The sequence below is a fragment of the Mya arenaria genome, chromosome 13, assembly GCF_026914265.1.
Source record: "Mya arenaria isolate MELC-2E11 chromosome 13, ASM2691426v1".
NCBI lineage: Eukaryota > Metazoa > Mollusca > Bivalvia > Myida > Myidae > Mya > Mya arenaria.
In genome coordinates this window covers 30,790,443-30,815,679 of record NC_069134.1, presented here as the reverse complement: position 1 = coordinate 30,815,679, position 25,237 = coordinate 30,790,443, and the positions used below count along the sequence as shown (strand labels likewise).

The following is a 25,237-nucleotide window of genomic DNA, read 5'->3' as shown; positions in this document are numbered from 1 at the left end:
AGCATACAAGATAAAGATTATGTTATAGGTTAAATGCTGTAAGAGTGTGAAATAATTACACCACTTATATAAGCATGTTAAACATCTGAGAGTAGTTGATATGAACGAAAATCATTTGAATGTTTTGTTCTCGGATTGAACATTTACCGACTCTTGTATTTTCATTTCAATAGCTGAATGTTTAAGCTGTCTGATATAAACTGTAATTTGTTTATATCCAGAAACTGTTTTTGCAACGCAGCAATTAAACAAAACGCAGTTGATAATTAATGAAAGAATTATACGATTTTCTCTCTTGTCAAGATGTATTAAATGATAAGGAGGTGTACATCATCATCTATGTATTCACTGAAAGTGTTCTGTAATTGCAGTGGGTATCCCGGCATTGTTCCTCTTTCTTCGTTGGATGCCGTTCGAGCGTTGATTTCTTTATGCCGATCTGGTCCTATCTGTTCCTTACCGACCCGAAACAGACCCCACTTTCGTGCTTATCATCGCTGGCTTCACGTGTCGGTTCAAAACGAGATTCTCTTCTTTGTTTTATTTAACAGTACCCAGTTCACCAAACTATTATGCATTTGCAGAAAATATTTCAGTTTTAACACTATTTCCCCACAAATGATAAACTGTTTTCGGTGATTTAACACCCAGAAACTCATATCAAAATAGTTGTTTTTTCTGCTTTTATCATTTCTTTACAGTCACCATCAATAATGTCCTTTCGACACAGTCAAGGTCGCATATCGAGGGGTCATCTCTGTATCCATGCACCCAAAAAAGATGTTTTGCAAAATATCATTCAAAACCACATTTATGTCTACAAATATTTGTTGGTATGTACTGTCGCTTTACTTGTCTTGCATTTCTCAGCTTCGCTTCGCTTGTCCTGTTGCATTGTTTGACAAGTACCACAATTAATATCCTATTGAGAATGAAAATAAGTTAAATTGTATTTAAGTTAATTCATTATTTTAACTGACATGTTAAATTTACTAGGTGTGTGATGTGCGGTAAACCATGGTGTGTTTGTCCAAAAAGGATCTAATTAGATGTGAAATAATATGACCGAGACAAACTGAGATAGATTCACGTGTTCGGTTTCAAAATTAGGTGTTTTGATGTTATTAACGGATATTATAAATCAAAGTTTACGTGTTCATTTTCGATGTATCCTTTATGATCACTTCAAATGTTTAGTTCAAGTCCAATATTAAATACTGTTTTATATTGCCTATCCGACGGTGACGTTGATGTTTTGTTTCAATATGTCGTGTTTGAGTTAAGGACCCACAGAGTTTAACGTTTATGATCAAAAGGTCATTTAATTTTATCAATAAAGAACAAATAACAAATTAAATGCTTACCTTCTAAGAACAGTGTGACATGTATTATTACATATTTTTACTGCAGGCTACTCAGCCCTTGTCTGTTTACCGGACCATAATTCATGTGGAGATCATTTGTTGCTTTTCTCGATGAAGGTATGACAGAAGGTACTCCCAATACACATCAAATAAGAAAAGTGTTTGATGGTACTTCAAAGTGCTCAGATACCTATATAAAGTGCCGTGAATTCTGATGAGTAATGTACAAATTGAGAAATAATTATCCAGGAACTGATTCTTGCCAATTCAATTTCGCTGATGGTTTCAATACCCCTCTGATGTGTTTTTAAGACATATAACACAAAATCACAAACAAGAAACATAGAAGATGAGCACAAACAGCACAGTGCATACATACTATATATATATAAAAAAATAGGTATGTTATTAAGAATTGTTAGGTACCGCATTGGAACGGTCAGTAAAATGTAAATTTACTGGGGGTTTAAACCGGTTTATGTGCACAAACCTCACTCTTATCCCAACAATCCAATAAAGATAAAACGCAAAAGGTAAATATTATCAAAGTATGCATTAACTTGAGGAAACTTATCAATAAAACAAATAATAATTAACTTATAGGTAAACCCCAAGTACTTCTATGATAAGAGATCCCAACTCTATCTGCAGACGGAGGGATACATATCAGAGCACCTAATGCAAACACTTTTCAAAGATAGGATGCAGTCATTGTTAGAAACTATAAACATCCCACACAGTCTGCCTTATAAAATTAAAGGTTTAAAACTGTGTGATCATAGAGTTTCATAATAAAAAGCATCATTGTACTAAAACTGGAAACAAATAAGGAACACATTATTAAAAACAAAAGCGACATGTATTCGCTAATCTTTCCTTCCAAATGATTTGAAAATGTAAATTTTTTGAAGAAAATGAAGTCACATGCCAAAACACTCCGAGTCAGCCAAAAACGTGTTGTCCAAATACGTTTTAAAGATAATATTTTGTTTTAGGTATTCATCTTCAAAAAACTATAAGGCAAGTGCTCTTCAAAATATTGCTTTTATATCCACGGTTTAAATAAATTCCAATGAAATAATTCATTAAGTCTATCTGCCCAACTACCTGCTGGAAATATTTTAATTTAATTAATACGAATTTTCTTTAAAATATCACCATAAAAATCGGGATGAGCAATACTATTCGCAATCAGCGATTTAAGACTAGTATTGTACTTTGATATGAGATTATAATGATCATTAACAAATTTTGAGAAAGTTTTCCTTGATTTATAATATCTGAAACCCTGTTTTAGAAGTTTTTGCGCCATAAGTTTACTACGAGAGCTGATTTTTTTCACATCTGTACATATTCAAGCAAATCGTATCAACTGTGCAATAAAAACACCATATGATGGTGAAATACGAACATCACCATCTAGAGAAGGGTAATTAATTATTTTAAAATTAAAATCATCAGGTTTATCATAAAGATTGATACTCAATATATCTTCCTTTACTTGGAGTTGCAGATCTAAATGGGATGCTTTTAAAACGGATTTATTAGATTTATTAAATTGCAATTGTGCAAGGTAAATAGAATGAATGTTATCTGTAAACACAGGATTATCTAAACTAAGAATATCATCAATATATCTAAATATGCTATTGAATTTATCAACAAGAGCTAGATCTCCAGATTTAGATAATTTCAACATAAATTCACTTTCATAGCAGTATAAAAAGAGGTCTGCAAGTAAAGGTGCATAATTGGCACCCATTGGAATTCCAATCGTTTGCTTATATAAACATTTACCGAATTTTAGAAAAGAATTATTGAGTACAATATTTAAAACTTCAATTACATCTGTGCATGTCTAATAGATATATTTATCTGAGCGATCATTAGTAAAAAAAACTTTTTTAACATTAACTGCTTGTTTTAATCCTACGAATACTAAAAACTTTGTCGTCTTTTAACCTTAGGAAGTAAAATAATGTTCTTTCTAGTCGTTGATATAAATTTAATTGTGTATTTCTTATCACAATATTTATCTAGTAAAGTTGGACCTGATAAAACAGGTGCCGGGTATCTGCGAGTAATTTTTTACTTGGTAATGTAAATGGAATTCACAACTCTTCGAAAACAATAAAAAATAAAATACGCGATTCCTTCGTTCCGATTATTTTCTTCTCATTTTTCAAGATAAAATCGTAGAAAAGTGCACTAAAATCAGTGCATCACGTTAGGCATGTAAGAATTGATTAAGATACGTTTTAATTAAAACCTCATTAGTATTACATAGATTCTCGTATTTATATCATTGACTGTAAAAAATATTATTCGACAATGAGGTTTACTGATATCAAATATGCTCTGATTACGATCTATCTGTGTGGTTCACATTAATTGCTTTAAATCCGCATTAACGAATGACACTCACTTGATACTGAAAGTTTTTCCATGATGTATTTTTTAACATTATTTATTTCGAAGGAACAACAACCTGTAATATTATTAGAAGAAAAGATTCAATAGTTTTTAGACACGTTTATAAAAAGCGACTCCCGAGTGCATATAAACTTTCGCTAAAATCCGCATGAATGACATCACTGATGGTATCCAGTTTTAAAGAGACAGACACCTTTAATGTTATACCACCCTTTTATATAATGACGTAAAATCATTTCATACGCTTAGTTCGAAAACAAGCGATATATTTGTAGCAATGTTCATATTTGTTTATCGTTGCGACGTCGCCGGCCCAATAACAGACACAAATGTTAGTAAGATTTGGCTCACTGTTTTCGTTTTAAAAGAAGAAATAGAGTTGGTCAGTTATGAAAACGATATATGTATTGTAACAAGACAGATGGTGAATACCTCCCAGGATCCTTTACTTTACAATTAAAAGTTTCAAAGTTTAATAATGTATATTTGAATTTAGCAGTTTCGGGGATGATTCTAAATCACATCGACCACCTCAGTACAGTGAGAGCAGTTAAGATTTAAAAATACAAGTCATGTTAAAACCTCAAGCAGCAGGTAACAGCTCAAGAATTGTTCGAGTCTATTTTATTCTTTCATAAATTGTATGAAGACGGACTTGTTATCTGACAGGTAATCTTTTTATTACCACTAAAACTGTATAGGCTTAGAACCGAACCATCCTTATCCGCTACCGATCAGCAGAGGTTCCTGATATATTAGTGCATCATAAATTAAAAAAGCACCGCATTTTAAGACTGACATATAGTTTGAAAATAAGAATGTTGAAGACTTGGCTGGAAACATCATTTAAGTATTCATCATACTTCCTTTCAAACATATTTTGAGAGTAGTTTGTACATGAAGATTCGTTATTTAAAATCTTGAATCCGTCATAGTCTGTTCCGCCGACACGATTCATTCATTAAGTCTTAAAAGTCCATGCAGTTAAATGAGTTATTCATATAACTGTGTTTTACCTTTTTTCACAGAGTTTATTGAGTAAATTCTGATTACGCTGATCAACAATTATAACATTAGCGTAAGTATCGGGAGACCGCTGGAAGATCCCTGAAATCACTGCTACTGTAAACACCGATCAGTACTTCCTGCTTGGAAGACCGCTCAAATATCAGTCCATCATTCTATGAAGACCGCCCATAGATTAGTTATTCATACCTTGGAGACCTCTATAATCATTAAAAAGGCATCAAAGATCGCTAGAAGATCAATTTCTTCAATGTTGAACACGTAGAATATCTGTCATAAAACCGCTTAACGATAAGTCATTCCTACTTTAGGAACAGTTTCTTCTTGATGATGGCTAGAAGAGATGTCATTTCAACTTGAAGGCCGATAGAAGCTCATAATATCTTCATTAGAACTATGTTTTAAAACATTCAATGCATCGCCGTATTGGCAACATAAGTATTTTTATTGGCTCTAATTGTTTGCGTTCTCTTGTTTCAAACTTTTTTGGCTTTTTACATTTACATTTTGCCTATAGCCGTCCTTGAGATTCGCCAAAACCACAGTAGGATTTCGCTGAGTTGCATGTCTTGGTAGTGTAATTTGCGATATTAACCATGATAAAAAAGATATGAAAGATTGTGATCATAAATCAATTTAAACAATATGTTGCAACATCCTGATATATTTCATGGCAATATATGCATCATTAAAGTTAAGAGCATTGTGCAATAGAAGATGAATTGCAGTGAGTGCTGGTTAACAGTAAAGCATGTGCGTTTTTGTCGGATGGCATTCACATTGGAATAGAGATTTGGAGAGGGCCGTAACTGATGTTTGCCAAAGGATGAATAAACATTTTCATTGTAATATTTGTTTCATGGATTAAAAAAAATATATATTAAGAAAATGAATTTGTAGAAACAGAGAGGCAGATCGTCCAAGCATGTCGGCTTAAATAATCTTGGTGATAACAAACTGATCGTATAGAAAAAAAATCATGGTAGACGGAAGATTGGCATGTTGCAAAGAAACAGCTCTCTAATTACGCTGGTATATATTAAGATTTGATGGAAATAGAGAATTTATCTTTTAGATTACTTTTAAACGACGTACATTAGTCACTTATTCACCTTTTCATTTATTTCGTTCTACTTCTAGATGGCATGTTATTATTTCTTGCATTATGTTTTATTTGTCATAAATTAATAAACCGAAAACTATTCGGCCAACATTTATAACGACAAACTAGTGAGTGTTTCACAATACTATCCTTTGTCTATTACTTTATATGACATTTATTGAAACGAAGTGTTAAGAGTACAACCTCCCCATATAAATGCCTGCATAAGCAATATGTATCAAACTTCTTCCGGCTGACTTCTGAGTAAAAGGTTTTGTTACGTATTCTAAATATTCAGTGAGAACCTTTCAGTCTATTTTAAGTGTTGTTTTTTTGTCAAAATGATGTGCACTTGTGCTCCCCAAAACAAAACGTTGTTTTGCTGGTTTTATAGCAAACCCTGGCATAAAAAACTCTTTGATACACGTGCGTTTGCGATTACATAAATCATTTGTTTCTGCTGATTTTTATTGCATAGCCTTATCCTTGTTCATAACGTGCCCTACTTCTAATGACAGGGAAAAATAAATATAAACGTTTATACAATAAATATCATAAGCAATTTGATAATATAACAATTCAAACAAAAGCATGGAATCTACGAAGACAAGCTGAGATAACAAAATCTTACTATGACGTTATGTATACAAATATTTCCCGTGATTTGAAGACACGTCGTTCCTTAACTGATACAGAACATGACATAACAGGTCGTCTCATTAGCGCTCAGTTTATGGAGTAGGGTGTTTCTTTTGATTAATGAGTGTCTCTCCTAATAAACTACAACGTTTATCTTGTGTTTTAAATCAAGTACAACTAATTATAACTAATTAAGAAGACATCCACCATCATAAAACTTATGTGATTTGTAACTTAAACCCCACAGCCAAATAGACGCCTTGTTGGGAACTTAATTGAAAGGTATCTGAGAGAATACGGAGAATTCCTTTCTGCTTCTGAAGAAGACATGGTATTACAAAAATTAATTGATGATTCTTTTAAATGATTATCTTCTAATCCTTTTATTTTTATTTATTTATTGAATTTCAAAATATATGAAATATGTATATGAATGTAAACGTTCCGTTTGAAGTACATTTATTAAATAATAAGTTGTTCTGAGATTGTCAATGAATCGGTTACAGAATGTTACCTCATATTTGTAAACTCTTATTATGCATTTTCCTGTATAAGTAATGTAGGTATTTTCCAGGAGGTAGCTTCATCAAAACTATTATAAGCAGTTTCATACTAGGAAAGATTTTTACACTAGTTCTGCACTGTTGAATATCTCAAAAAAACACCCGTAGGATACTCCATGGAATGAACCCTCGTTCTTTTCACCTGATAATATATTGGCAGCATAATACTAGACTAGGGCTAAAGGTTCAAAGGCCAAACAGGACAAAACCTCACATAACAACATAGACAGACGATTCATATAACAACATATATGTATCTATATATGTTTGGGCTACCGTATTGGAACGTTCAACGGACGTTGGAGGTTTCAACTAGTTTGTGAGTACTTGAACTAACTCTTGTCCCTAGATTTATAAACCAAAGTTTATATGATCACATGGAAACAAACAGGGACATCACAATGGATTGACTGATGGTTGTCTATGAATTTAAGGAGTTTGGGGACTGCCTTAGAATAGTCAAACCACTGAGAAATGTACTGGGGCTTAAACGTGTTTATGATTACTCAAAGTCACAGTGTCCAAACACTTATAAAAGCAAATCCAACCCTAGCTTAGCTTAATCGGAGCTAGTATAGCCTTATCGAATAAAGAAAAACAAATCATATAGTACACTAACTTAAAGTACTTTAAGGCTGTTTTAAGTTAAAACGATTTGCGGTTAATAAATATAGATACGGTTATTTCTTTCAAATAGCCATTTGTATCATGTGCATACTTCTTGTGACAGCTTTCGATGACCTTTGCACATTTTGCAAGAACGACATACAGATACAAATTAAAATGTTTTGTTTTATGTCGTAATATGCATGTGTCGTCTCTCCGTATTTGAGTTACCTTGTGTGTCTCTCATTTAGAGTCTGCTAAGCTTAAGCAGCGTGCATTTAAACCGGTTAATCATTTAATATTATCAATGTCATTAACATTGTATTATTGATTATCACCGAATTTAAATTACACGCATCATACAACAATGGCGATGGGCAACGTTTGTTAAAGCTTAGGTCAAAATTGGAAATATATGTTCTTTAACAATTCAATTGACATGTATCACTCAATCATTCTCTATAGTTTTGCTATTGATTCGCGTTTTTCTATTTACATATAAAACAAACAGCATTAATACAGCCTACAGGTGCCTAAGTTTCCAATGTCAAAGGTCAAGATGGGATTGGTCTATTGTTCTTGGTGTCCGCCTTTCATCAAAAGGCTGTGGTTTCAATCCTCACTTTCTCAAAGCATCTCGCCAGTACTGCTTCATACCTAAAAACCAGTCTCGAGAGTGATTCTTGAAAAACGTCTGCTTTCGTCACAATAGAAATAAACGAAATAAGTATACACTATGTGAATGTAACGTTCTATATAGATATTTTCCAGATAAGGATCTGATTCAAACTGGAACAAAGACTGGATGATGAGTTCACTACGGCATTATCATGTTGGTGTTATTTTATATGAAATAAAGAGGCTACAAGCCATGTCATCGATCCTTATTTCTAGTTCTTTTAATTGATCATACATAAGAATTAATTTAACATTGTTTACGGCAGAGCGTTTCGTGTACATTCGTTTAAACAAAATCTACATGAAGAAAAGGAAATCTATCCCAATTTAAGAGCGATTTCTAAGGTATTCATGTAGAAATAGACGATGCAGAAACATTTCAAATTAAGTTACAACTCGAAGGCAATATACGCTAAACTACAAGCACCGATCATTGTTTTTTGTCTTTCATTTCATCAAAAATACATTGACATCACAGGTAAGCCTCTATTATAATGAAAAACATGAGAATACACAATACATTACATTTCCAAGTGCCAAATCGATTAGAAATTACTATATTAACGAATAATCCCACGTCCTTACGGGGTCGAGGTCAGTCACTTTATGCATAAAACTATATAACTGTCTTATACTTTTAACTGTCTATATAACGACACAGTTTCTATTGTGTAATGTCAAATTGTCAAACGTCTCCCACCTGCCGACTTGGTGTAATAGGAGTTGACATATGACGTTTTACACTTTGCAAGTCATTCAATTTGAGATTGCACGTGTTTCTCAGAACGCGTCCATTGCAATTTGACATGCCACTAAAGTATTCGTTTGGAAGCAACGGCGCGGGTGTCTGCGGTTCATCGATTGTAGGTGTGGTCAATCCACATGCGCAGCAGTCTTGTGGTTCAATCACTGACCGAAGTGGAAGAACGTCAAAATCGTCACTATGTCTCAGGTGCTTGCTGCCGACGAAGTGAAACTGAAAATGAAACATTTACTTAAAATGCTGTTAAAAGTGTCACAGTCATAAAAAAGCTTTGGTCACACATTTACCAAACAAAATATTATCGCAAAATGTTTTCAGTTGTCTTTCAACAATGTACTGAACATGTTTAGTTTATTTGTATTGATATTATACATGTGTATATATGAATTAAATACGTTAATCATACAAACGTTTTTCCGAAATTTAATTGCAGCGTTTATTAGTTAACATGTGCAATTATTTAAAATAAAAATACGAAAATATTATAATAAATACGAAATAATACGTTACCACTAGCATTGCTGAAGATAAACCGACAAGAAATCCAGCAATGACGTCAACAGGGTGATGTTTGTTGTCCTGGATACGACCAAGACCGCAAACCAGCGAGAGGAATACCAGTCCGAACTGCAGAAATATTTTCAGTATCCGAGAGAAAGTCACTTGAAGTCGGCGCTGGATGTAAATCTGAAGGGAGGGGAAATTCAAGTTATGTAATAACAAAGACAGAAACGCATACTGAACAATCGAAGAAAGGCGAACACATGCTTAAGGATAACACAAAACGGTTTCGCAAGGAAACGTAACAAATAAATGATGAAAAGATGTCTTATCGTAAATGTAAACGTCGCGGGATGTTATATAATTTAGGAATACATGATGATGTTAATACAATGGAAACTAACGCGATAAATCCGGTACTCAAACATATATCGAAAACCCTGTTTTAAGAGACAAGTTTGGCCAAACAGTAAGTAAGCGGCAGATCGGTCAGCTAAACAGGATTTAAAAAATACAAGTTCGCATTCATTATGTATAATATACGAAAACTTCTTCTTTATTTTTTTTGGAAATATTTATATCGGTTTAAAGACAAAAGCTTTGTTTTGAAAGACTGAATTTATTGATAAGACGAAAAAAAGATAAAAGAGACTGTATGAATTATTGACTTTTAACTGATATATCATTAAATGTAGAATATAAAACTCGAACGCCGGAATGGTTTCAATTTGTTAGCGTCTCTAGATGTAGAATAAAATGAAGAAATATAAAACGAGCTATTTAAACAAGGAACTATGATGAGATTGAATAAAATGTGGCGAAGACCAACTCAAGGACAATTGTTTGAGAAAGGTTGAGTTTGTAATAGATTAAATCAAAACCCCTTCGTAAAGATACGTAAATTACAGAGAGACACATATTTAAAAGTGTAAGAAAAAAGTCCATTCATTTAATGTACATACAAAACAAAAAAGTAACATATTCATAAATATGATTCCCCCTACATACAGAGAAATAGACTGCGATGTACATGGACAGAGAAGAGTGACCGGAAGGAAACGACTGTCGGCTGTTCCGAATTTTGCCTGCTCCGTGCTCTCTTCCGGTGCACGTGTAATCGCTGATGTACCTTTAAAACAATTTATTATAAGATAAACAGTGCCAGGCTATCAATTTATAAGGACTTGTGCATGTTTTGAAAGTTCGTTATAAATACTTTCGTGCAATTATTCAATAATATTTATCATATATAAACAGTGCTCGGGAATATCGAATGTTTTCTTTTATAAAATTTCGATGATATTAGTGTCTTTAGGTTTTTGCTAAAATGACTTAAGTCACAATAGCATGGATAATTCCGTTCTCAGTAAATGACCCAATACAGCTCAACCGATTGGGCAAAGAGTTCTTAAGGTATTGATCGGTCAACATTCTGGACGGATCCCAACCTTACTCCGCATGTGAAACTATAATACGTCCCGGTTTATAAAAAACAAATAAAATATGTATTTGTTTAAAATGTTACAAAGGGCCATAACTATTACAATAAATTAATGAAGTTTGAAGTTGATATCTTCAATGCTTGGAAAACAATAAAGTCAACATAAAAATAAATATTTGTGTTTTTTTTCCCTCTTTGCTTTAATGATAACAAAAATTTAAAAGGGTCACACAAGGAACACTTCTATAAAAAAAATGAAATCGGGCCAATGTTTCTAAAGAGAAGATTTCCTTATAGACATAAAGTAAAAATTAGCCTCGCCCCCGGCGGCAATGGTTTTTATGAATCACCATGTTGTGAAGGAATTTGACATATGGTTAATACCCAAAGCACATTTCTGAAAAGTTATTTTGAAATCAGGTCAATTGTTTTCAAGGATTTTCAAAGTGCTCTTTAAAGACATATATTGAAATATAACAAAGACCCTGGTAGCCAGCCATGTTTTTCTTTGAATCAACATACGGTGAAGGAAATGACAGAGGGTCACCTTAGGAACATATCCCAGGGGTTTAGGTGGAGAAGTTGTTTGAAAGTAAATGTTGACGGCTTACGTACGGTCGAACGGACGGTCGACGGACATTCATCATATCACAATTGCTCACGCTGAGCACTTTGCTCTCCGGTGCGCTGAAAAGCCCAGTAAATGATATAATACCCACCCAGGACAGAGTGATCGGTTGAAATTCGGCCGGCAAACGTCAAAGAAGTTAGGTCGGAGTGAACCCAGCTGGTTTTTCGCAAATTCCACAATGAGCTGCTGCAGCACGAAACCCACAAGAAAGACACTGTAACCGCGTACACAGAAGACCAGTCTCTCTGTATTCTGACACAAATGGCGGCACTTCTGATCTGCTGTGTTCAGTAGCTCCACAAGCAATACCTGTGAAAACGCAACATTATATGTTACGACAACAAAGGCGTAAAACAGTTTTATAGTAACTGGAAACTACAAAGATATGTCCACCATTCTTAAAGTAAAACATAATCCAATTGAAAGTCACAATGATGTCATTGATGTAGGCGTAACTAAGCAAGGCATATACCTTTCAAAGACAAAGGTAAAAGGCAAATGCAATGCTCAGTCATTTACATCCGTTAATATAAAGGTATAGGTAATTAATAATCCTAGATTAAAGCGTGTCACTGTACCAATTAACTAGCCAACTGCGGGGCGGGGAGCATTTGGAAACATCAAATGCCGTTGTTTAGATATGACTATTTTAGTACCAAATGTATTTAGTTTTTTATTGAATTCATCGTTCTTTTCCAATTGTTTACTAATGAAGTAACATTTAATAACTTCTTTCAACTGTTCGACCACAAAATGAAATATATACAAAGGCACGATGATCAATGCCATTACCAAACAAAATACATTACAAAACAAGAAACATCAAACAAATGTCGAAATATCTTAATTTTTAAGTGCTTGGGTAATCAAAATAGCATGGTCAAAGCAAACTAAGATACTAATTCTGGGCTTAAAGCGATTCATGGGCGCACAATTACGGACAAATCCCAACTTATACAAAAAGTTGTCTATAGAGTTATTATAATACCTCCTTGGAACGGACAATGAACTCTCTTGGGAAGTCAGTATGGGCTAAAACCAGATTGAGGGCACACAACTTGCCCAAACATTTATCAACAAGTGAAACATAGTAGCCTAATCAAAATCGCAATCAAATTTAAGTCAATGCAGAATAAAAATATAAACATTTGTATCAATTAATACAATTACTCTACTTTCGTAACGGTCTTCAACTCAATGGTACTCAACTCAAGTACTGTACATAGCATGAGGTTAAGATAAAAAAATATATATATAAAACTATAGAAACAAGTCCTGTAATCGAAAGTTTAAAAGTAAACCCAGCTAAATGCTACAGGGCCAACGCCAATGACAGAAACAAACAATCACAAACCAGAGACATGGAACAACAAGACAAAACTTCCAATACAACACACTTTATAATACTGGGGGTGCTTATCACACTCCCCTATCCCTGAGGATATACCTCCAAGCAATACGCACCACAAGAATTGAGATGCTGAAGCCGGCGATGATAAGAACGGTAGTGGAGACCGTTTCGGGTCGGTAGGGGAGAGAGAGTTTTGGATCGTCACAAAGAAAGCCGCGCTCCAACGGTGTCCCTCGGAGGAAGAGAAACAATACCGGGATACCAACTGTAAATATATAGAGATCACTCAGTTTTACATAGATGATAGTGTACACCTTATCGTTTAACAAATATCTTGACAAGTAATAACAACGCATAGTTTCATTTATGAAATCTTACAAATATTTCCTTGCAAAAAAGCAATGGAAACACCTCTTGATGTCAACATAACCCTAACACGGTTTAGTTTTACTGATAATGTTATATTTACACAATAAATGGCATACTAACATGTAAAACTATTAAGGTTAAATAACATTTGAAAACAAAAAAACATAACATTGCCCTTTCATTTCGAATTATAAAACAATATGCCGTCTGCTCCTCTTTTATATTGAATAATATGGTATTAACATTTACATAAAACTTTAAACAGCTGATTCAGTTTATTAAAGTCTTATTTTTTTCATTAAAGCATCATAAATTTGCGATTTATTTCCTCATACAATTACCAGTTACTTGTTAGGAGGGGATTTTAATTCTGAACTACAAAGTGTTTCAAAAGGGGATGATTATATTGTAAATTATAGGTTATGAATTCATTGTAACGTTGAATTGAGCATTGTGGTTGACCTCTGCGTCCCTAAATGTCATTTAGTGACTATAATAATCAGCTATTAAATATCCAAAGCAAAATGCCTAGTGTTGAACGCCATAGTTTGAATTGCATGGGGAAAAGCTATCAATGCGATAGTTAACAGCCCGAAACTTCTAGAAATGGATCTGAACCTGTTTTGCAATAACCAAAAACGTGTCCCCGACGTGTGCTTAATTATGTTGCAACGCTACGAGTGTTTATACAATCCCAGGTCACGTTGAGTTATGTCTAGATGTGATTATTTCATGCGATAATTCAGATGTAGAATCTGACTATTGTAGAGATCATTCAGATGTAGAATTAGATAATCAATAATAAAAGTAATCGGCAAAAATGAACAGTTAATGTAGATTTGTTCCGGGATTTCACAATATTTGGCACCTAATAAGACAGATAGACACATTATTCAACAAACACATAGAGTTTCCAATCGGTGCGTTCATCTGATGATCTGTGCGTCTAAGGTTTCAACAATAGCAAACAATGGTTTCACGTATTTAGTTGCTCTTTTGTCATTGCCTTAATTTTATAAATAAACAGTTTGAACTTTAATATAAATAGTCATGGTTAAATTATATACCTTTGTTAGTATCATACATTTTATATCAACCATAGTAAATTTAAAGACGCACTCTTACTCCCAAATAAGATTTTCCACAATTTATACAATTGTTTTAATATACCAAAAAGGATGAATAAATATCGAAAACAATGAGTCTTATGAAGGATGCCGTGTTTAATTTGGAAGAAATGTACAGAAAACACGGTAGTTCTACTTTATGAGACGATAATATATCACAGTAAATATTTTAACACTCACCAATCATTTAATATTTTTGCGTTTTCAGCTATTAAATACACGTTAACAATCTCGTTATCACTAATTAATATTTTCCACAAATGCATTATTTAGTAAGTAGTCATAGGTGTATCATTCAAATGCTATCATTGTAATACCCGAGTATGTATTGATTTTGAATATGGGTGTTACTTTAAAGCGTTTCTATTGCTGCGATATATGAAAGCAATACTTGTTTTTGCTGAATAATTTACATATTCAGTTGTGTAACATTTGGAAGAAAAATAATTATTTATATACATCACATATTTATATTAGGTATGACAAAGTTATTCGAAACTGTTTCATGATACTTTTACACCATAATCACGTGCTGTCATCATCACGTCAAGGTGCTGATTGTTCTTTTGAAGTGCTATTATCAGTGTTTACAGAAATGATGACTTCACTGATGATAAGTACTCTTAACCTTTCCATACAAAACGACAGCCTCCACATGTTAATGTACACGTTCCCTTGGATAAAAACGGTCGCCAATTTCAAGTGTCCTCTTATATAGCTGTGCGTTATTATTTCCGAGTGGCACCCAGAGCATGACTATAGAAACAAAACAGTCATGAAAGTTATATTATTATTATTACTAACATTATACATAAATACAAAAACAAAATACATGTAACATAATAAATAAGTATGATAAACATTTTTGTGTATAAGCTTTTCCTCGCTCACAGTCGCATCAAGTGCTAGCGAAAATAAACAATCTGTTTTCATGATGCTGTATAAAAAACGAAAGCGGTTTGTGAAGATGAAAAGGTAATAGCTAAGTACAGCTCTTGCTTATGAAAAAGAACATTCAACGTTTAGTCATTATGTAGTCATTTAAACATTTATTGTTGGCGTATATACTGTTTTAAACACATCTCAATTAATGATACTAAGGCGATTTATAGAGTGATGATAAACGAAAGAAATCATATATTTAAATAATATCTATATATATATATATATATATATATATATATATATATATATATATACAGCAAAAGTATGATGAAATGGATCGGAAAACAAGCAATGTAATTGCTTATATTAATTTCTTTCCATGTAGCAGTGTAGAGTTACGAATTGCAGTGATGATGTGAAGTGAACAGTTTGACGAAATATATTAGTTTAAAAAAACTGTTCAAACTATTATTTACATTTAATTTGAATGTTTTGGAATAATAAGATAACTATTAAAATGACAAACAAACAAAGAGAAAAAGAAAAAAAAACGCAAAAATATTCTGTCACACACATTGTCCCGATGAAAAGCGATCGATACACCAATGGGGTCGACTGCTAGGCATCAAAACGCTTTGATGCTGTAATGAATCTCTGGACTTTTAAAAAAAAGCTTGAATTAGCATCAAGGGTAAGGCGATCATTACCGAAAAGAAGATTTTCTACAGTAGCAGCACAAGGTAAATCGTGGATAAAACGGTTACGCATTAATTGATATCTAGGACACTGAGTGAGATAATGTGACACAGTTTTAACGGCACCACAAGCACAAAGGGGAGAAGGAATAATATTTCTTCTGTGAAGGTCATAATTTAATGAGCTACATCCTAATCGCAGACGAGCATGATTAACTTGATGTTGTCTGTTTCCTACATTATACAGGAGTTGTGATTTCTTTGGTTTCGTGTTAAGTTGTGATTTAAACTCGCTGAGAGTAGGTGCATGTCTGATATCTTCAGGAAGTGAGTTCCACTGACGAATAGTCAGGGGTAGAAATGAAGTAGCATAGGCTTGAGTTTTACAAGGGATGACTGGAACTTCTGAGCGATTTCGTAGGGCATATGGCTGAGCTCTCGGCGGAAGAATTAGATTTGTAAGATACTCTGGAGAAAGATCATTTTTCATTTTTAAGAACAGAATGCGGCGATGTTTGCGTCTCCTTTCCGCAAGTGTATCCCAGTTAATGTCAGCTATAAGCCGCTCAATACTACAAAATTTGGTAGCACCGGTTACAATTCTAGCCGCCTCGTGTTGGACGGCTTCGATATCATTTTCTAATTCATTACTACAATTGTCCCAGACAACATCGGCATACTCGAGTAAAGGTCTAATAAACGTGACATACATTTTCTCAAAGGCTGCATGGGTAATTACTAACTTTAACGTCCTAAGAATACCAATTCTCTGCCATGCCTTGTTGACGTTTGAAGATATGTGTGATTGCCATTTGCCATCTGAAGAGAAGGTTACCCAAAGATGTTTATGAGTGCTGATTTGAGATATGGGTACATTGTCGAGATAAAGTGGGGATTGATTTTGTTGTTGACGTTTACGAGAAAAGAGAACAGATGCTGTCTTGGATGGATTAAAAATTACTAGCCATTTCTTCGACCAAGATGATATTTGAGATAGATCATGGTTAAGGTCGGCTGCAGAGGATACAGGATCTTCGACAATAATGTAAAGACTGGTGTCATCTGCGAATAAGCGTATGTTTGCCTTAATGTCATCGACAATGTCATTAATGAAAATAAGGAAGAGCAATGGTCCAAGGATAGATCCTTGAGGAACACCAGCGTTGATAGTGAGGATTCCTGAAGCAGAGTTGGATAGGACTACTCGTTGTTTGCGGTCAGAAAGATAAGAGGAAAACCAATGAAGAAGTGTACCACTTATACCGATGGATGACAGCTTATGAATAAGGCCATGATGCCAGATTCGGTCGAACGCCTTTGAAGCGTCACAAAAGACAGCCCTTACTTCTTTCCATTCATCTAAGGCTTTGCTGACGTCGTTGTAAAAGAAAGCTAACTGATTGACGCTAGAATCGCCTTTGATGAAACCAGATTGGAAGGATGTAAGTATTTTATTCGAGATGACGTAGTTGTAGAGGTATTTGTGGATGCAGCGCTGCATGAGTTTGCCAATACAACTTAGAAGTGATATTGGTCTATAATTGCAGGGTCTAGATCAGATTTTTTGAAAATAGGACAGACGTTCGCCAACTTCCATGGAGAAGGGAAGGCAGAGTTTGCCAGCAATCTGTTAAAATATTTCGAAAGAGGCACAGCAAGTTCGTCGTTTCCCTCTTTAATAAGTTTATGACTAATCGAGTCAGGACCATTGGCTTTACTAGGATCAATACAGGAAATTGCATCTCTAACGTCCTGGCTTGTCAACAATATTTGTGAGAGGAAAGTGGATGGAACGTTCTCAACTGTAAAAGTGGGGTGTTGCTGGGGTTCTATGGTTGATTGTTTGCTAAAGTATGAGTTTAGAAGGTCTGCCTTTTCTTCATCGGACTCTGCCTTAATTGTTCCATCAATAAGAGTTGGAATTGGTGAAGATGTTTGTTTTTGAGTTAGTTGTTTAGCTAGTTTGAACCATACTTTAGTTGTTATGTTATCAGAGTAAATTTTGTTTATTATTTTATGTTCGTATTCCTTTTTAATTTTTCAAATTATATTTGTTGTTTCGTTGCGATAGTTTCTGAATTGTTCCCAAGCCAGTGCATTATTTGAAAGTTTAGCTTTTTGGTGTAATTTGTTACGTTTTCTGATTCGTTGTTTTACCTCTTTGTTTATCCAAGGAACGTCGCCTGGACGAATAGTTACGTTTTTATTTGGAATACTCTCAGAGGCTGATTTTAAGATTGAGCTAGCGATTGTGTCTGTCGTAGCATCTAGATTTTGATTGTTTTCGATGAACGAGCAGTCGGTGGATCTGAATTTATCGTTATATTTTACATAATCGCCTTTGTCATATAACCATATTTGGCGCTGAAAGTAAGTCTGCTTAGGTTTTGTGAATTTTAAGACAGCAACAGTCGGACAGTGAAACCGGACAAGATTTGGAACAAAAGGATCTGCGACGAAACTTGAAATAACTTGATTAGTGTGTTTAATGAACATGAGGTCAATAAGTGAACTAGAGTGCTCGGTGAGGTGAGTTGGAGAGTTAATGAGCTGATTAGAATTTAGGGAGTCTATCAATCTACACAATTTATTTGACGAATTCAAGCTGATGTTGATGTTAAAATCACCTGCTACAAGTATGTTGTCAACATGCTAGTTGAATGCTTGGTCGAGTGAATGTTCCATGTTAAGTTACTGTGTGTTGTTTGAGTTAGGCGGTCGATAGATTCCGCCCACAAGTAATTTGCGCTGGCATACATGTATTTCAACCCAAACCGCTTCGACACCATTAACATCAAGATCATTTCGTTGAATTGCATGCAGAGTACCTCGGACATATATTGCGACACCCCCACCAAGACGATCGTTTCTGTCATAACGAAATGGGTTTTTTTTAAAGTTTGGGAGTTCGACATTTTCGTCTGAAATTTTATTTGACAACCATGTTTCAGTAAGGACAAGAATATCGTACGGTTGTGCTTCTACTGTTAGAATGTCAAGTTTTGGTTTCAGACTTTGTATGTTCATGATGCTCAGACCACTATTGGTTAGTGCTGCATATGAATTTAATGAGGAGTTCAAGCTATCAGAGTTTGTCGAAGGACCAGGATTAAGCTCAATATTGCCCGATCTGCTGATGAGGAGTGTACAAGAAAACAAGAACGAAGTACATTAATGAAACCAGGGATTCTACAAGTTGGCGAGTTAAATAAGAAAAACTATTCGAGATTAGCATCTAGAAAGTTGGTCGTTAATTCATAATATGTCGCCAGCTGAAATTGAAGGGGCGTCCGATTACCCAACAATATCGCACCAACAGTGAATCGATGATCGATGACAGTGTGTGTGTGTGAAAAAACAAGAATATGAAGAAAAGGAAGATAATTGAAAAAAGACATTGCCATAGCAAAACTGTTGATATATGTGGAGGGGACATTTATAAATACATAATACATTTTAAGTTGCCAGTATGTTAAAGATGGTAAACTCCATGGAGTTGAAAAGTATAAGTTAAGATTGAAATATGTGATATAGTAAGTATACGAGAAATACGAGAGGTGCATTGTTGTCATTATCTGTTGATTAAACACTAAAAAATCAAGTTTGGTTTTTAACAAGTATCAAGTAAATTTAAACAACAAAGAAAAAATAAGAAAACAAAAACAAAAAACAAATACAGATTTTGAGCAATGTGTTTGAACGTGTGCCTATACAACGGTTTTATTATTATATATTAAAAAACAAACAAACAAAAAACAAAAAAACCTTTGTCTAGAAAGAAAACAAGTATCAAAATGCTTACAAATCGACGTACAAGATAAATAAAAAGTAATGAACATCATAAGTGTACCTTTAGCTAAATAAACAAACAAACAAATAATCAATTAAGTAGAAATAATAATAATAATAATTAAGGGTACACTTTTATATATGTACCAATTATGACAGTCTACAAATAAATACAGCAGCGACTCGCAGCAACATCAAGCTTAAGTTACAATTACAGGATATAGTCAGATAAAAAAGATCAAGCACACAGACACACACGCACACGCATGCACGCACCCACCCATACACGCGCGCGCGCACACACGCACGCACGCACGCACGCACACACACACACACACGAGATTATCTGTTTACAAAGTCATGTGCATTAGATTACTTCTTAAATAATGTTGCAAAGTAATATTTCATTTATTGTAGTAATTTTTAAGGATCGTTTGTTTGTTTTAAGTCGCTGTATAATGTTCGATTATACAATAAAGACACATTGTCGGTAATGCTTACATCCTTATAAATGTTCAATAATGCTTATATCGCTATAAACAAACATGACAGCATCAAACTAGTAATATGTTAATTGTTCGATTAGAGTATTTCAACTTTATTTAATACAACGTTGCTTATATCGTTAAACAGTGGGTAAATGATTTAGTCATTATAAACACAAGTATGCTATCGACGCTGGTGTGAATAGTCTATCCGTATAAACACTTGGGAATCGAAGCGTTACAATTTTATGTAAACTGCGGTGCAGAAATTACGTCTACTAACTAAATTTGGCTAATTCGCCCATCGACTCGCATCTATGCACTTTGTCGGAGTTGTCCTAATCAGAATAACGCCATTGGATGTCCAGGCAGACTGGACCTGTTTGTTCTTCACTAGACGTCTTGCATGGTAATATACTTCACCACGTGTTTTGGTAAGTTCCTCGTTAATGAACACACGCTCAATGATCTTCGAGTGTTTCAGTTGAGAACGATGAGTGAAGACAACTTGCCTAACTCGGTACGATCTGAACTTAATGATAATGTCTCTTGGACGTGAGTTAAGCTGCTTGTTGGAACTAGTCGACTGGCCAGGGAAGGACTTCTCAGAGGATGATTTTGGTTTGCCAAGACGGTGCATGTTGTCAATGTCGTGAATATCAATGTCAACTTTGATCTCGGTTGACAGACACTTGAATATTGCATCCATAGACTCGCCTTGCTCCTCCTTGATGCCAGAGACCCGTAAACAATTCCGTCTACTGTACTGATTTTTGGTATCGTCCTGTCTTTCTAGGATGTCAATCCGACGCTCAAGTTGTGCGATTCTATCATTAAGTGAAGCATTATCGTGCTGAAGCGCCGATATCTTACTGTCGACATCTCCAAGCACTTTAGATACGACGGCAGTCACCATGTCGGTTAACTTCGACTCAAATGTGGCTTGCAAAACTTCTGCTATTTTCAGAATCTGGGTGTCGTTTAATGTAATTTCAACATTTTCAGCCATAATTGAGGAGGTAGAGTCAGAAGACAATATTCGTGACTTTTTAATATCAACTAACTCTAGTGGTGATGAAGCTTTACGTTTTTTGTCACAATTGCTAGGGGTGTGGCTCATGATAGGAACGCTACTTTTGTCGCGCAGTGTAGATACAGACACATGAAGCGTGGCAGGTATGAGTGCTCGTGCTTTGACCGAAATACCAGGTGCAAACAGAATGTTTACAAACCCGTGAAGCGTGACACAGGTAGATATTAAATAAACGTTGTATCTAAGTCAAAAAAGCAAAAAGGAAGTCATCTCTTAGCACAATTTAGTCCATGATACATTCACGCACACTCGTATAAGCTCTGAATAGTCCCGTAACTAAGTTTCACTGAACAATTTGCAAAAATGTCCCTCGAACAAAGGTGTGACTAAACCATTACACTGACCGGAAATATTCATTCGACCGGAAATATTCATTCAGTATATTACTTTAAATATATTAACATGGCATGTTTGGGCTGCTCAAAAGCCTCACTCGCTACGGTAAGGTCAAACATTTGAGGGTGGAATGAAGTCGCAGTGCAGAAAACAGCAGCCTGCCAAATATATAACCAACTGATGATACCTTGCCTACAGATGTTAACAACTATATGGTATGTTACGTGAACTGTTTATTATAGATATTGATACTTTTATAATGATGTGCTACCTTTGTGTAAGTACAACACTTGTTGATGAAATGTGTTTATTGTCAGAATTGTTTCTTACTGCTTTACTCCTTGGCTTTGACACTTGCACCATTTATCAAGACCACAGTACGTTTTGCACTGCTACACTAATCTTGTTTGATATTTGGCTGCTCTCATGACCATAATTATGATATTAAGAATGGTATTTATTGTTATAAGCCCGCTTTCATTGAAATTGAATTCTTGATAGCAATGGATATGTTAATCATATTCCAAGTATTGTGCTTATAGCTCATGCCGAGAAAGGAAAATAGATGAGAACTGATATGACCAGAAACATCCAAATAAGGATAAAGTCACGTAGCCCGTTTCAAAACTAAATGGTATATTTTATGTTATTGAAAATAAACGTATGCATTATTTCACTTTTTTCAAAACACTTAAAATGTTCAGTTCAATGTTTAAGGTGTTTTAAATTGCCTTTCCAAAGGTGATGTTGTGCTTAAAGATATCAATGTTTAGTTGAAAACTCACAGACTTTTTTTCTTTTTACAAAAAACAATTATCTTCAAGTATATTATACTAACGATACACAAATAAAACAAATACGTAATAAAAACATCGTGTTGACGCAGAAAGCTTATTGTTGTATGGCAAGTATAATATGGTACATTATTTTCCCAGTATTTCCATTTTAATTCCTTCTTTTTGAAAATAAGTGACATCCATTTGGTATCTTAATTGTGCTTCATCGTTTGAAAAAATCACTGGTTGATATTCATTTAAAGAGGATACACTAAAAACAGCTTTTTATACGTGTTGACGTTAATGTAAACTCTTTCAAAATCATCATTTCGGGCTGATATATTTTTAAAGGTTCATTATTGTTTCACTATAATCTATCCATTTTTGTCATGTTTGTCCAAAATCTGTTTAAAATTATAATTAATACTTGCAACCTGTCTGATCGTTCCAATTATTCTAACATTATGCTGATATCATTGAAACTGCAAGGACATCGTTTTACCAAACAATCAAAGCGAATTACAAGCAATAATACGGATCACATCAAAGTGCTTTCCAGATAAAAAATGTTTTAAGTACCCAACGGGATTTAATCGAATGCAAATTACATGGCATTAAGTCGTTCCAAAATTGCAGCATGCTCCTATAAAGAAGATTGTCTGGGATTTTGTCTGTTTGGATATATTGAATAAAGCTATTTTATATTTCAGATTCTTGTAGCGCATATTGTACAAAATAATAGTTATGCTTTGCAAGCGCCGACCATTATATAACATATTTGACTTAACTAAACAATAGCTAAATAATGTATTCCAAGACTTATTGTTGTTGTTTTTCTTTCCAGATATTAAAAAAATGAAGACAGATATCGGTCAATCTATTTTCATTTATTCATCATATTTGGTATTTTATTTTCGAAACATCAATTCTGGTTTGTGTTTAAAAGATCCAAATAAAATACGAATGAAAATATCGATCAATCAAAACATAAACTTCATCCAGAAAATGCCAAACTTTTATGTTTTTGTTCAATACTGAAGAAACTATTAAATGCTTACCGATTAAGAACAGTGTGACATCTATTATTACAGCTACTGTAATCCGCTGACGACTCAGTCCATGTCTGTTTCCCGAGCACTTATTCATCTTGCAAAACCCCCAGAAAACCATTTGCGAGTTCAACTCTTCCTTAAACTGTAAAATACTGGTGTTGTCCACAAACCAGAAACAATAAGTAAATGCGGAAAAATCCTACGTATTAAAACCGGCGCTTATCTCCAAAGTAAAAAACAACAACAATGTAGTCAGATCCTATTTTTGCAATTACATTATTGTTGGCTTTTACATTTAAATGCTTTCATGTGTTTTAAACATATGAAACCTTTCTTAATGTTCCCCTAGATATTAAGAAATACGACTACGTCCGTAGAAAATGCTGGATCACAATAGTTGCTCCTTAAACACATAATCCAATAAAATATGTTTGATGTCACTTCACAGTGCTAACATACCTATATCACCGATGGATATTATTGTGTAGTCCGACACATTAGATATTTATTGGATAGTAATTATTCTGGAAATGATATTCGCAAGTCCTCTGACGATGATGGTTTAATACTTCTCTGATTGTTTCTCTTCTTGGCGTAATATGTAATAATTGAGTCATAATAGCTGAATAAACACTTGGCCAGCTTTCAAACTGTTAGGAAACGCAAGTATTAACGTAAGTCTCATTGTGTGTTTAAACCGCTGGTAACTGTCTGATACATATATACATGTATATAGTACTGTTACAGCTATAGTAGCGCTTTTTTACTTTATGTTGAGATTTATCTAAAATGTTTAAAAATCCTTTTTTCACAAGTGTTATTGTTCTTTTTTACTGGTTCACGTAATATTAAACAATACATAAAACGACTCCGGTTATAACAGATATCAGGTATATGCTAGTAGGTTAAAATGGTTAAATGTAAATGCTATTCACAAGTGTTCGACAACAATCAAAGTTATTACGCGATCTCTTCTTTAAATTTAGATACTTTTCTTCTGATTTAACTTCATGATTCATTTTGTGCCAATCCGCACTTCGAACATTTTCAATAAAATTCCAATTAGTAAGATTTGTCTATATTATATATCACTGACTGTATAAAGTATTCACTCAACATTAAGGATAACTGCAATCGAAGACGACCAAACTTACTAGGATAACGATCTATCAATGGCGTAGAGGTATTTGCCGTAATCATGTACTTAAGTATGTGGCTCACTTAATACAAAACTCTCTGTTAAGGATCTATTTCCCTTTTTTACGTTCTATATCATGAAATAAAAGTTCCAAATATTTTATACAATTAACGTCCTCTTGACACTTCCGAATTTTCTCACGAACAAAACCACAAAACGGAGCAAGTCGCTTATAATATGAACTAACAACGACCAGATATGATATAGTTTATAAGAGTGCGACGTATCCCAATGAAATATAGACTTACACTCAAGTCCGTTTCCTGGGTGTACACCAGCACCTGTCTCAACTTATTTGAGAGGGGTCGACACCTTCATCGCTAAACTACCTCGC

The 25,237-nt window shown here is 34.2% G+C and overlaps 1 protein-coding gene across 1 annotated transcript; it reads right to left on the bottom strand.

Moving 5' to 3' along the window:
• Positions 1 to 8,610: 8,610 nt before the first annotated feature.
• On the bottom strand, positions 8,611 to 24,887 carry LOC128213282 (phospholipid phosphatase 1-like). Its single transcript, XM_052918881.1, has 7 exons — positions 24,165 to 24,887; positions 23,712 to 23,847; positions 13,212 to 13,363; positions 11,836 to 12,056; positions 10,684 to 10,804; positions 9,685 to 9,861; positions 8,611 to 9,387 (listed from the first exon to the last, which is right to left on the bottom strand). Exons 2-7 carry the CDS (start codon positions 23,821 to 23,823, stop codon positions 9,097 to 9,099), a joined length of 1,074 nt encoding a protein of 357 aa, XP_052774841.1. The 5' UTR covers positions 23,824 to 23,847; positions 24,165 to 24,887; the 3' UTR covers positions 8,611 to 9,096.
• Positions 24,888 to 25,237: the final 350 nt, after the last annotated feature.